This window comes from Molossus molossus, unplaced genomic scaffold, assembly GCF_014108415.1.
Source record: "Molossus molossus isolate mMolMol1 unplaced genomic scaffold, mMolMol1.p scaffold_m16_p_7, whole genome shotgun sequence".
NCBI classification, from domain to species: Eukaryota; Metazoa; Chordata; class Mammalia; order Chiroptera; family Molossidae; genus Molossus; species Molossus molossus.
This window is the reverse complement of record NW_023425401.1, coordinates 10,790,481-10,804,438: the sequence shown is the minus strand read 5'-3', so window position 1 is coordinate 10,804,438 and position 13,958 is coordinate 10,790,481. Positions and strand designations below refer to the sequence as shown.

General features: G+C 61.1%; 1 protein-coding gene across 3 annotated transcripts in view; it reads right to left on the bottom strand.

The window, feature by feature from the left end:
• Window positions 1-777: 777 nt before the first annotated feature.
• CRHR2 (corticotropin releasing hormone receptor 2) overlaps window positions 778-13,958 on the bottom strand; it is a 36,985-nt gene continuing 23,804 nt past the window's right edge. For 2 of the 3 annotated variants that reach the window (XM_036246858.1, XM_036246859.1), the window contains 10 exons: window positions 13,688-13,773; window positions 12,218-12,324; window positions 11,864-11,981; window positions 10,164-10,317; window positions 9,652-9,712; window positions 8,237-8,309; window positions 3,894-3,947; window positions 3,633-3,768; window positions 3,214-3,255; window positions 778-2,067 (listed from right to left, as the gene is read on the bottom strand). In XM_036246858.1, the coding sequence (XP_036102751.1) occupies window positions 1,757-2,067; window positions 3,214-3,255; window positions 3,633-3,768; window positions 3,894-3,947; window positions 8,237-8,309; window positions 9,652-9,712; window positions 10,164-10,317; window positions 11,864-11,981; window positions 12,218-12,324; window positions 13,688-13,773 (1,142 nt within the window). In that variant the 3' untranslated portion in view covers window positions 778-1,756. Of the gene's footprint in view, window positions 2,068-3,213; window positions 3,256-3,632; window positions 3,769-3,893; window positions 3,980-8,236; window positions 8,310-9,651; window positions 9,713-10,163; window positions 10,318-11,863; window positions 11,982-12,217; window positions 12,325-13,687; window positions 13,774-13,958 lie in introns of all 3 variants that reach the window. The other variant, XM_036246860.1, reaches the window with a different exon arrangement.

Here is a 13,958-nt window from a genome sequence, read left to right as displayed (position 1 = left end):
ACCAGGGCTGGGGATTGAACCTGGACCCTTTGGTCCATAGACTGATGCTCTAACCGCTGAGCCAAACCAGCCAGGGCTAAGAGGTGTTTTCAATGAATTTTTCTTTTTAGGTTTAACAGTGACTTCTAAGAACTCATAGCAATCATGTTGTTTTCCTCAACCATATAATAATATACTTTATATAAAAAAAATAGTTGTAATAACTCCATTTAGAAGACTTAAAAAAAAACCCTTAGCACCTGTCTTGGGAAATTAAACATTTCTATTTTAATTTCTAAGTATATGTCTGGCAGAGGAACACGGTGAGGTGAGCGGTAAAAGATTCGCAACCATAAAAAATCCGGCATCTGTATGAAGTTCCACAGGGGAGACAGAACGAGGGACAAGTTCAGAGAGAGAAGGAACCGTGTAAAATTTCCCACCATCAAAGAGGGGCCGTTGTTTTGTTTTGTTTTTTTTTAATAGATAAGGGTAGGCATTCAATCACTGCTGTGTTCAGAGACTCAGTTTTTAAAGTACTGTTGGCAGTTTTATTTTAACACGCAAATATTTACCAAATGCCAGAAATCACATCTCTCGCAAGTTTTAAAACGTAGGTAAAAAATATTAGATGTCAACTTAAAAGTGTGCCAGACAATATACATACTTTTAAAAACTGGGGGTGAGGGGAGGTGTGCCAAGAGCAAAAGCTCTTCTGAACGCTGACCCCATGGCTCCTCCTGCCCCTGGGCTCCCAGCCCTCCTGCAGGGCAGCAGGACCACAGGCGGGCGGAAACTGCCCGGGCATGGGCCTTGTCCATCTGTCCCTCCAGATTCCAGAACCTCTCCTCTGTGCTGAATTCAACCGCCCTTGGTTGGGGAGGAGGGGCAGGTGTCGTCTTGGGGAATGATAAGGGTCAGACCTGCGGGCACACAGGTCAGAGAGCACTGGCCCCAGGCCAGCGCCGGAGTCCAGATGGATCCAGCCCACCGTCCTTGGCCCACAGCACCCCTTCGGGTGCCTGGCCCATCACCTCTGCAGGGCTGTTTCCACGGGGCGTGGTTTATTCCACGGGGAGCAGCCGTTGCTTCCGAAGGTGCGGCTGGGGTCTAGGCGCGGGTGGGGGCCGGGGAATGAGCTCCAGTCACGAAAGGCACACTTTTGTTTCTGTGTTTCTAGCCCACGCCTTGTCCCAGCCCGTGCCCATGTTTCTCCCCGTTTTGTCCTGCACGATGTATCCGATTGGCCTAAGTGTGGCTGTCCTGGCCATGTCTCCCTCCCCGCTTGTCCCTCCCCAAGCCCTTAAGTCTGTGGACTAGGCTGAGGGCTCCCAGAGAGGAGTCAGCGTTCTTCAGGAAGGCGCAGGGGCAGGGGCACGGCCAGATCGGGGTGCAGACGGTGTAGACCAGGCTTCTCCAGGTGAGAGGCCCTGGGGTGAAGCCCTCCAAACGTATCCTTTACTCCAGCTGCTGTGCCTCCTCCCGACTGCAGAGGGCGCCCCTGAGTGGGGAGGCTGCAGGTGGCGAGCAGGGCCACACATCACCCTGCAGCTGGCAGGAAGGCCCACACACGCGTGGGGCAGAGGGGCCAGGGATCCTCGAACTGGCTGTGGGACCTGGGCAGGCCCTGGCTCTGGCCTGTTTCCTAGTCTGAACGGGCTGGCCTGAGGGGCTGATGCGGGCTCCCTGCCCGTCCAGCACCGGTGGGCACAGATGCCTGAAGACACGTGTCCCTCCCTTCCGGGGGCTCCCTGTGACTTTTCCGCTCTGCTCTGGCTCAGCTGCCCTGGTCCCTCAGAGCCCTGTGCTGCCCAGGCTGGAGAGTGGGCGTCCCCTCCCTGTGACCCCACCAGGGCTCCGGCAAGGAGGGCCCGGAGAGGGCGGAGGAGGAGGATGGGGAAGCCGCCCCCGCTGTGGCGTGAGGGGCCAGGTGGGTGACGTGCGGGGTCATACAGTGGCCGTCTGCTTGATGCTGTGGAAGCTGATCCGTGTGGGTGAGGTGGGGATGGACATGGCCCGGGCCCCGGGGACGCGGAGGGAGTGATGGTCCCGCCACCGGTGCCACCTCTTCCTCACGGCTGAGCACACCTGCGGGCAGGACACAGACGGCTGAGCCCTGGGGGCCGTCCTGAGGACCGACAGCCCCTCCCCCGCTCCCTGCCCCGTTCAGCACTACTGAGCGAGGCCAGGCTGGCCCTCCTGACTGCCACCCCCACACTCGGGGACTGGCTGCTTCCACAGGCGGGCCCTTCCCCTGACGCTGTTGGCCCTGCAGCTCACACCGCTGTCTGTCTCCGGCACTGGGGGGGGGGGCCCTCCTTCCCCAGCCCTCTCCTGAGGACGCTCCGTGACCCCCAGCCTTCTGCAGACACCCTGCCTTCCTGTGCCTCACGTCGAAGTGATCGTCACTGGTGCCATTTGACCCTCATCTGTATTGCACCTGAAGGACTCTGCCAAAGCGACCGTGTCCCCGTGTGCGAGCCCGTCACGGGGCTGAACAGAGGGGACGGTCCCGAGCAGTCATGGCCCCAGTGGCTCCTTCTCGCCCTGCCCTCGGCCCCGTCCTAGTCTCCACTGCTGGACCTGCCCACCTGGACACTGCTTTAGGTGACAGACACCCAGGCCTGCGGAGCCCGGCCATCGCCCTGTGCATGGCAAGGGGAGTGGCCGCAGGGCACGCTGGCTTCCTCGTGAGTGTTTGGAAGCTCTCAGGCCCTGGGTCCTGTGTCTGCCTTCGCCCCGAAACCCGGAGCCCGCTGTGTGCCCTCAGCCCTGGGCGCCCTCACCCCTGGGCCTGACTGAGCTGGCTGCTAGGATGCTGGGCCCTGTGAGCTGACTGGCTTCACCCGGCGCCTGCCTCCCCGAGCCCACCTCGAGGAGCGTGAGAACGTGCTGGGGTCTCCCCTGCTCCCTGGCTGCAGGGCTCACACCTCGTGCTCCTGGGAGCTTTCTCCCGTCATCGCCTTCCGCTCCTTTCTGCAGCCCGGGCGCCCTGCTCAGCCAGCTCTCTCGGGGCAGTGGTGGGTGCTGGCCATTGTCCTGGCCGGCATGCTTGACCGTCTACACTGGCAGGTCCCCCCAAGGCTGGGTGTTGCCCTACCCTCCCGCCCCTCCAGTGCAACTGAGCGGAGCCAGGGACCCGACCGTCCCGGGAGGCTGGGCGGCTCTGCTGGAACGGCCCTGGAGTGGGGGTGAGGCCCGCGGAGCCCGGCCACCCGGGGCCCGGCCTCGTACCTCTCCATTTAAGAAGCAGTAGAGGACAGACACAAAGAAGCCCTGGAAAGGAAGGAGGCAGTGGTCAGGGGTCTGCATGGGGATCGCTCTGCCTGGAAGGGCGGAGGGGGACAGGGTGGCAGGGGAACACTGACCGGGACCCCGGAGGGCCCACTCCTCATGCTGCAAGTGTGACAGGCTCCATGAACCCTGGGGGCAGGTGCTGGGCCAGCAGTGGGCACCAGCTGGGTGGCCCAGACCCAGTGGGGTGGGCCCACCCGGGCTCTGGGGGGTGGGGCCGGGCCGGGCTCTGGTTCAGCGTGTGCACTTGAACGTGTAACAAGTGAACCTCGCGTGCACCAGCCCCGTGCGGCCCGGGAGGGCACCTGAGCGTCCAGGGCGGGGAAGCCCCCTGCAGCCCCGTCTGGCCGCTGCCCCACCTGGAATGACTGCAGGAAGGAGTTGAAGTAGATGAACACAATCTGCGACAGGTCGTCCTCCCCAGGGTTGACGAAGAAGAGCATGTAGGTGATGCCCAGAAGGGGCAGGAGAACCAGGGTGGCCTTCACCGCCTTCCTGTACGGGGGAGAGGGTGGCACTGAGGCGGGGCCTCGCTCCCGCGGTGACGGTCCCCTGGGGGGACACGGAGGACCAGACGGCCTCACTTCTCCCTGCGGGGGGCCACGGCACCCCGCACTCACCTGTACTGGATTGTCTCTGAGGTGGTGGATGCCCGTAATTTTGTCATTAGGATCCTGACAATGTTGAACAGAAACACAAAATTGATCTGGAGGGAGGGAGCAGAGGGGGGAAGGAGGGCCATGAGGTGACGCGAGCTGAGCGCCAGCCACCTGCCCCTGTGACCCCCTGAGAGCCCCCGTTCCATGTGCTCACACGGCACACTCATCACCCCAGCACCTGCCTGGGGTCCCAAGGCCTCTGCTCCTCTCTTGTCGGGACAGGCAGGTGCCCTCTGCTTGCTCAGCTGCCTGTCACCCAGGGCTCCGGGCCTGCTCAGGCCCAGGGAGGGAAAGCCCCCAGAGGCAGCTGAGGGCACAGAGGCCACTCCTCCAGCCCCGCCCCCCACCCCGCCCCCAGGGCCCTGCTCCTCTCTGCTGCAGGGACCCCACTCACAATCCAGGGTCTCCCCAGGCCCTTACTACTGAGGACAGCCCTGCCCTGGTGGAGCAGACCTGGCCGGACAGAGGACTGACTACCCTCTCGCCATCGTGCCCTGTGCCAGTGACACTCCAGAACCTCAGGCAGCCCGAGCCAATGAAGATGGACGGGCTGCGGGGCTGACTGGGAGGCTTCCGGAGGGCCTCGTGTGTCTTCGTTCTGAGCCTGTCTGGGCGGCAGGGAGGGCGCTGAGCCCCGGGGTCCCTGCCTGGGCTCCTGGGCCCCGTGGGCTGCCAGTGGCTGTGAACCTTGTTGGCGAGTCTGTGAGTCTGCGGGTCTCCTTGTGCTTGTGAGGGTGTTTGCCTCGGAGAGTGTGTGAGTGTGCGTGTGTCTGGGGACACGGTGTGGCTGCTGTTTCTCTTCCATTGTCACCAAGTGTGAGCAGACGAGAAAGTGAGTGTGTGTGGGCCTGACACACCAGCCGTCCCTCCCGACACACGCGCGCGCGCGCGCACACACACACACACACACACACAGAATCCATCACTCCTTACACCCCCTAAGTTCTGGATCCCAGCTGGGAGTGGGGGACACAGGCGGACATCATGGGGCAGACATTCCTGGGGTCTCTGGATGACCCCCACTTTGAGGTGTCCGGGGGGCCTGCGGGGCTCAGGCTCACAGCGGCGGCCTGGTGAGCCCAGGACCTAGGGTGGGCCCGGAGCCTTCAGCCAGGGCCGCCCACGGCCTGCAGGGCCCCGGGGCCTCTCAAGGCCCACCGAGCGGCTAGCTCCCGGGTTTCTGGAATATTCCCTTTGACTATGAGGCAGTCCCGGTTTCCTCACACACGTGAGACAAACTATTTTCCCTTCTCGGATTCTGACTTCTCTCAGAGTAGAAGCTGTTGGAGTCAAGGTATATTCTCATTTCTGCCCCAGTTCCCTTCATTGAATCTTATTTACCCCTCATCTATCAACCCACAAACCAACTCATTCAATGACCCACCCACTCTTATCCACCCACCCACCCACCCACCCACGATCTAACCGGTGTCTACGCAGCGAGCATGCGTCAGTTTACCTGCCCATCCACCCATGCATTTGATGGGCATCATACACATGTCCAATCACCCACCCATTCATCCAATCAATAAGCAGTTGCTGAGCACCTTCTGGCTACAGGGACAGGGTCTAGTGGGGGGGCTGGGAAGTCAAGGCCGTACCCCCTCTTCTCCCACGAGGCAGGGCAGTTCGTGCTGCTGCCCCAGCCCCTCAGCTTGGGTCTGTGCAGCCGGAAAGCCAGTGTGTCGTGAGCTCAGTTCCCAGCCTCCCCTTCACAACACCCCACCACTTCGCCCCACCTCAGGCACCTTCCTCCTCCTGCAGGGAGCCTCTGGCACCCCCACCCACCCCCACCCTCATGGAGCTTGAACCCCACTCTTCCCTTACTGAATCCTAGCTCTCCAGTGAGCACTGGCTACTGCTCTCGAACCTTGTCCAGCCTGGTTTCTGGTTTCATTCATTCATTCATTCATTCACTCATTCAGTGAGTGCCATGTGCCAGACTCTGAGCTGGGCACCAGCAATAGGAAGTGGACTTGGCTTGCGGTCTGGGGTGGAGGGTGCATTCTCCCTAAGGGGTCAGGAAGCCCTGGAGAAATGGCATGTGAGCTGGGAAGGTGGGGGAGAGTGTTCCAGGCAGAGAAAAGGCCGGGGGGGGGGGGGGGGGAAGCCCTGGGGTAGGGAGAGGGACGGGGGTGGCCAGTGTGGCTGAGGTGAGGCAGGAGTCGGACACAGGTCCAGGAGGGAGGTAGGAATAGCTGAGAACCCAAAATGCAGGATTCCTTCCTGCAGGGCCTTCCCAGCTCAGGAACCTCTGAGGGGGGGGGGGCTCTGCAGGGGAAGGGGGTACAAGGGTGAGGCTAACCCCCCCAGACAAGCTTCCCTGAGGAGTCCAGCCTTGCATCCCGGATACTGGGTCAGGGTGGGGTGGGGGTGGGGTTTGTTGGTTTCCTCCTTTCTTTGTCTTCCCCTCCCACCCCCTGCTGTGCTTCCAAGTACCAGGTGCCACCTCCCAAATGAATGTCTGGCACCAAGTCCTCCACACAGGGCTCTGATTCTGGTTGTTCCAATTGGCATCCGTGTGGCCTTGGGCAAGTGGCTTAATTAGCCTCTCTGAGCTTCCTCACCTGTCCAACCCAGATAACCACAGAGCCCAGTGCCCCGAGAGGGGCCCCATAAATGCCACATGCCTTTCCCATGACAACAGCCTCCTGCAAACCGAACCAGCTGACTCACCCCCAGCACCCGGAAGTAAGCGTGTCTCTCCCAGCAGAAGTGCAGCTGTGCACTGCGGGGAGGGGGCGGGCAGGGGCACGGCAGGCGTCCACAGAGAGGGAGGTAGGCAGGTGGTGGGTGACCTGCAGAGTCTCAGCTCAGCTGGCAGTTAGTGGTGACCTTGGGCAGGTCGTCCCATCTCTGTGTTTTCGTCTGTGACATGGGAGGCATGCGCCCTCCTTCTCCCATTGGGGAACATGAGGTTTGCACTTAATGAAGACAGAGCTTCTAGAAGGCAAACCTGGGACCCTGGAAGCCCTCGCGATGCAAAGAGCTGGGTGTGGGCTGGGCCCAAAGGGAAAGACAAGCAAAATGCCCTGGAGGGGAGGGTGGGAAAGGGGCACGGAGAGGAGGCGGGAGTTGGGCCTTGAGTGGAGCCCTCCACTCCTGTCTCCCTGTCTCCATTCATTTCCTCTCCGCTGTCCCCATGCTCGCAGCGGGGGTGAGCTCCCCACCTGGGTTCGCTCCAGGCCAGCCTTCTTTGGCTGGGTCCCAGGCTGGTCAAAAGCCCTGGCCTCCAGGGTGGGCTCTCAGCGGCTGGCCGGCCGGGAGGGGATGGGTCGCATGGGGTTTCCATTCACACTGGGGGTGAGTGACTCATTGCAGCTGGGACTCCAAGGACAGTGCCCCCCCACCCACTGAGCTGACAGGGACCGGCCTTGCCTCTGAAATAACAGAGCCCTGATGCTGCGATTTCAGGCAGGGGGTAAAAACCGAGTCATCTCCAGCTCAAATGCATCAGGGAGGCTGCAAAGGTGGGGGTCAAATGAATCCCAGGAAAAGTCACAGAAATGAGAGGAAATGAAAGAGATAAACAGTGATCACCCCCAAGGCAGACCAGGGATGCCTTTGTGAGCACCTGCTATGGGCCAGAGGCGGATGCGGCTCTGGGCTCCCAGGAGCTGTGGCCCTTTAAGGGAGCTGGTACTACAGGAGCCTGCAATTGCCGAGCCTGAAATAAGTCTTACGTAAATGCCAGTTTCTTATGGGGCCTTTTTGTGTGTCTCTTTCTTCTGTACGATATATAATGGGCTCGTTTTTGCAGAATGCAGCCTCTACTTAAACTCTATCTCAATGAAAGCTCATTGTAGATAGACGAACAGCAATTACACCTTAGATTTAAAAACGTTTGGCAAGGGGCAGGGAGCGGAACCAGGAACGGTTGTTCCTACGCTTCATTCTGATACCAGGGCTCCAGCTGGGGGGGGGGGGGTTGGCTGGGGCAGGAGGGAGATGCAAATCAGGCTCAACACCAGCCTGTACACCCTTCTCCTGCCACCAGCTGCCCCTTGCCTGCGGTCTCGGCACTGAACCTGGCAAGGGGACGTCAGATGAGGGAAGGCACTAGAAACTGGCCAGTCAGACCTATTCTCTGCCAGGGAAAGGACCCAGTGCCGGAGAGGGGAGGGGGCTGCGTGCGCAGGAAGTGAGGGGAGAGAGAGCTCCGAAGGGAGGTGTCAGGGAGCGGGGTGGCGTGGACAGCATGTGTGGGCGCAGGGGGCTCTCCATGCCACATCTCTCCCTAGTGTCTCTGCTGGGGGGTCCTCAGCTGCTCCTCTGTCCCCAGTCCCATCCCAGTGTCCACCTACCAGGAGCACAAGGATGATGGGGCCCTGGTAGATGTAGTCCACTAGGTCACCGGGCTCCTTCCCAAACCAGCACCTGCAAAGGTAGGGGGCTGTCAGCGGCCTGGTGAGTCACAGCTGGGGGACTGCTTCGGACTCAGGCCCAGGATCCTCCCGCTTGACCCTTCCTGAGCCCTGTCCTAGAGGCCTGGGTGGATGGGCCCAGCCCCGCTGACCACGCTGCTCACCCCAGCTGCCTTTGTCCTGCATGGAGGGTGTGGTCTCCCCAGCAGTCTGAGGGCAGCCTGGGTCTCGTCGTCCTCCTTCTCCTTCTCCTCCTCCTCCTCCTCCTCCTCCTCCTCACTCCCTCACCTGTTCTTGGCTGCTGGGCCCAGGGCTCACGATGGAGAACTGGGCTGCCCCCCACTGGCCCCGGCTGGGCCACCCTGTGCCTCTTGTTGGTGCATTGCTTGGAGCCCGCTCCTAGCCCACCCCTGCCTTCCTCCTGGCTGAGCCTCCTTCACCCAGCGGAGGAGCCCGCTCCTGCCAGAGGCTCCGTTGTTCTCAGGGAGAATGGTGGGTGACGCTTCAGGGTCTGGGTCTAGGGGAAGGGCTGAGCCAGGACCCAGTCTGGCTCTGCCAGCAACTCCTCCTGGACCTCAGGAAGGCCCTGTGACTGTCCCCGAGACCCTCAGAGGTCATCCAGTACCTCAGATAGAAATCTCCCCGCTGCCTCGCAGCACCCGGGTTTCGGGTCTCTGCTTGAACACCCCCTTTAACAGGAAGGTCACTCTCATTCTGCATCATGATAAAAGCTGCCCCTTCTTCTTGGACGACTTTTATCATCTGAGTGCTTCCTAATGTTGAGTTCCTGGATTGCACCCCATTCCTGCCCTCGCCCAAATCCCCTCTGCTCTCTCCGGCCTCAGAGACCCGTTGGAGATTTGCATACAGAGGCTGACACTGCACTGTCCTCTCAGCTGGTGGCACCGACTTCCTAGCCGTCCCGGCTGGCCCAGGGCCAGGGTGCCATCACCTGGGCTGTGGCTTAGAACAGCAAGGACTCTGCTGCAGGTAAGGTCCAAGGACAGGAGCCTGGCCCCGGGGTCGGGAAAGGCTCACTGTCCCGGGCTCGGACGTGCCCTGGGCTGAAAGCCAGGGGCCCTGGCTCCTCCACGTGCTCCAGTTTCGAGGAGGACGCCTCCCAAAGGCCAAAGAGGTCGTGCATTCGGGCGCTTGAAGGAAACAGAAACCTAACTCGGTTCAACAAAGGTGACTTGACATCGCCGACATGCCTTCCTCGGGTGCCGGCATGGCTCTCTAACGTGAGGACAGGCAACCCGTCCTGTGCGGCTGCCATTCCCGCCCCACAGCTTGGCTGAAGGCCACGGCGGCCCTGTCCTAATATCCCTCTCCCCCGCGTGGCTTGTCCTACTTACTGCTCGTTCTCATAGTAGAGCTTGCCAAGGGCCCAGGCGACGATGATGGGGCAGGGGATGCCTGAAGAGAGGACAGACGTGGTTGTAGTGGACAGGCCGATGGACAGGGGCCCTTACAGAACGCAGGGTGAGGGGACCATACGGGCCTGGGATCATGTTTCCCGTCATCCCCTGCAGACCACCCATGACCCCAGAGGCCCTGTCCCTAGACCCCAGCCCCCAGCGCTCCCCCACCCTCAGCAGGTGAGAGGCGAGGGGACCGTGTGATTTTCTGGCAGAGGAGTGTGGCTGGCGGATTCTCTCCCAGAGCCAGAGGCAAAAGCCTTTGTAGCTGCCATTCCAGGCAGGGAGACGAGCCCCTTTGTGGAGGGTTCTTTCCGAGGGACCGTTTGCTCCCTCCTGGTTGCGTTGTAGACTGTCCCGGGGTGCTGGGCAGGGCTGTGGTTCAGTCCTCGGACCCTGTCGGCAGTCCCCCGCCCCCGCTTGCCCTGCCGCCGCCCTGGGACCCTCACCCCAGCCGATGAAGAGGAAGAGCCACTTCCGCAGGCGCTCGGTGGAGTAGGTCATGACGATGGCCGTGTGCAGGTAGCAGCCCTCCACGAACATCCAGAAGAAGTTTGTCACCACGAAGTAGTTGAAGACAGTGGTGATGCAGCGGCACCAGACCTGCACGGGGCAGAGGCGGTCAGGGCCGCCAGGGCCAGGGCCCGAGTGTGGGGCCAGGGCGCCGACGGAGGGCCGGTCAGTTCAGTGGGTCGTGGGCATGGCATTAAGTACCCTCAGTCTCATACTGGATGCGCACCCTGCGTCATTCCTCTCTCCCTGTGTTGGACTGAGTTAAGTCTCCACGGGTACTCGTGTGTCTGTGACTTTTCTCCAAGGCTCCCTCAGGCCCCCTTTCAACCGAGAAGAGGACTCTGGCCCCACGCTTCCTGCACGCACAGGCTGGAACGGGTAACGTGTTTGCGTGCTCATCTTTGGGGGAGGGTCACCTTTAGTCCACAAGTCATGCTGCTTCCCATTGAGGGATGAGATTCTGTGTAGGAATGTGGTTTCGTATAAAGTGATTCAATTAAAAGAAAACTGTTCTATACGTCATAGTGCAGGATCTGTGAAGGTGGGCGGCAGAGTGGAGGTGTCTGGTCTCGGGGTTTGGGAGAATGAATGAATGTTGGTTGCTGCTCTGTGCATCCCCAGCAGAGGAGAATCTGTCGCTGTCCCCCTGAACAGGGCTACTCCCCCGCCCCAAGCACCCCTCACAGAGGGGAGGCAGGGGTGCTGGCAGGGCCATGGTGAGCCGTGGCTGGGTCCTGGCCCCCACACAGCTCTTCCCAGCAGACCTGCCTGGCCACCTTGCCCTGCAGGGGAACCCTCAGCGTGGGGGTGGGGATGTGGAAGTGGTGGCCACAGAAGCCCTGTGATGGGGGCTCTCTGCTCCGTGGACTGAGCTGCTCACTGTCTCTTTGGCTTCCTCCATGACCCCAGCCCTGATCTCGGGCCCCGTGTGGCTGCGTGTCTCCTCTGTTCTGAGAAAGTCCTGCTGAAGCGGAAAGCTCAAGGTCCCTCCCCCTCCCCTGCTCTATCCCCACATTAAGTGACCACTTCTCAGTAGCAGCCTTTGCTGGGCTGCAGGACACCCCAAAGCTGGACTGAGCTTGGTGCTGAAGCAGGGCTCAGTGTGGGGCCAAGCTGAGGGCACCCCAGGCTGGGCGTGTGCCAAGGTCCAGCCGCCCAAACAAAACGCATTGAGAAGGTAATGGTGGCCCAAGACCTGCGCGTGGCCCCTCTACCCCGGTTTCCCAGTGACGGGCACACAGTTCAGAGCATTGACACACATCCGGGCAGGTAGCTAACACGCGGACAGCCTGCCCACGACCCTGAGCCCAGAGGGAGAGGTGTCACCACTGTCACCGAGCTGCTCCGAGCCTGTTCCCACGTCTGTATCGTGGTCCCTGCGGGCCTGTCACTGGGCTGAAGTGAGACAGAGTGTTTATTCCAGCCTCCTTGTCTCTAAGGGTCTGTGGAAGGGCTGAACTCACAAGGTGGTGAGCGGGACAGGATAAATCAGTCTGCTGCCCGGTGTGGGCTGCTCCCTGGACCCCAGCCTGGCAGCTCCCCTCCTCCCCCAGCTCTGGAGGGCCAGAGACTGGCCTGGAGCCAAAGGGGTGCCCCCGCGCCGAGCCCCAGCCCAGCCCCGGCTCTGCCCAGCGACCTCGTTGCTTGCGTGCACTTCGTGGTCCACAAGCTGCAGCAGGAGCCACGTGACGTTGCGCAGGATGAAGGTGGTGATCAGGTTCCAGTGAATCACATTCCGAAGGCAGCGAATGCTCCTGTGGAAGGCCCAGGTCAGGGGTCAGCTGGGGTCAGGGGTCAGCTAGGACTGAGCCCTGGAGGCCCGGGCTGCACCTGGAGCCACGTCCTCACTGCCAGCCTCCCCGCATCCTCACGCCTGCAGAGCGCCTCCCCCAGGCCTGCCCGCTGGCTCCAGGCCCCGGGGGCGGAGGGGACAGGTGACCAGGTGCTGTGGGAGGAGGGACGGGGAGAAATCAGGGGCGGGGTGACTTACCGCAGGGCCAGGAAAAGCAGGAAAGCGACCACGAGGGCTGCCATGGAAACGCAGTGGCCCAGGTAGTTGACCATGAGGGCGATGTGGTAGTGCAGGCCGTACTTCCTCTGCCGGACAGACAGACAGGCACATGGGCAGACGGGCATGGGGCACAGGCAAGGCGGCGCTGGCATTCTGGGGGGCCACCCTGTGCGGCCTGACCTTGAGGGCCGCAGGGCTCTGGTCACCACCGGGCCTGGCTCCCACCTGCAGCTCACTCCTGCGGGCCCTGGCGGCTCGCGGCGTAAACGGCTGCGGTCAGGCCCCGACATGCCATCTCAGAGCGGGTTCTGAGATATGCCAGAGGGGGGGTAGAGTTTCTTTTCTTTTTAATTCTGGACTGAGGGTTGCCACCCTGTGTTTAGTCTCAGCTTGGACCCAGCTGGCTGAGCAGCTGAGGGTGAGTTGGTTCCAGTTTCTGGGCCTCAGTTTTGACATCTGTACAGTTGGGCCAACCTGCCCTCCTGCCTCGGAAGCAGTGACTGATGGGAGGTCTGAGGGTTGCCTTGGGATCAGTCTGCCCCGGGTATAGCAACATACGTATGTGTGTGTGCATGTGTGTGTGTGTGTGTGTGTGTGTGTGCGTGTGCGCATTGTGTGCAGAGAGCTTAAGAACAATGCCAAAACCCAAAGGAAGCCAGTCTGCTTTTTATTGCACGACGGGCCGGCACTTCTAAACAGAGGTAGTGACAAGTTCTCCTTCCTCACAGGAGGCCCTCCCCCACGGCTTTGGTTCACCACACTCAGAGGGCTGGGAGACGGAGACGTGGGAACAGGGGCCAGGAGACCCTTCCTCTCCAGTATCACTTGTCCCACTGGCCCTCGCTGCAGGCCCCCTGTGGCTCCCATTTTGACGTCACTTTCTCAGGGTAGAGAATGGTTTTCTTCCAGCCCCCTGGAGACTGTGCTGGGTGAATGAGGAGGGGCCTGGAGACAGGAGGTATCATTTTCGGTCAGAACTGGGGCGCAGCTTTAAAGGGGAGGCGACCGGCCCCACGGCAGCGTGGAATCCTGCTTCCCAGCGAGAGGGGCTGGTGAGGGCTCAGCAGGACGCAGCTTCCTGTGGGGACTGCCCTTCTGGGGCTGCGCTTACTTCCGCGTGCTCAGAGTCAGAATGCCAGTGGGGAAACTGAGGCCCAGAGGAGGAAGGAAGTCACATCCAGTGACATGTTGGGGCCCTGGTTATATAGTCATTCCCTTCTTGTGTCATGTGGCGCTCTGACTGTGTCCTCTACCAGCCTGACCTCTCCCCGTCTGGCTCCCTGTCCCCTTCTCTACCTCATCACAGTGTCGCTGAACACAGGGTGGGACATGGGGCAGGGGCACGAGGTGCCAAATGCATGGTTGGGAGACAGGACAGGTTCTGCCACCCTGGGGGTCCTCTGTGCTCAACCCGAGTCAACCCGGGTCAGGGCGGGTGGGGCCACTCACCTTGTCATCCAGAATGGGCACACACTGTGAGTAGTTGATCCGCGAGGCCCACGTCCCATTCTCCAAGCACTCTCGGTAGGCATTTCCTACAAAAGATGCCAACCACCAAGAAGCAGGTCACTCCCCTCCTCAAGAACACTCCCCGGCTCCCTGGCTCCCTCGGTAAGGCCCACACTTCTCAGCTTCCCCAGGAGGGGAAACACAACACGCCTCTAAAAGTTCATCTGAAAGTCGCGTGTGTGAAAACCGCACACAAGACTCACCACCCGCG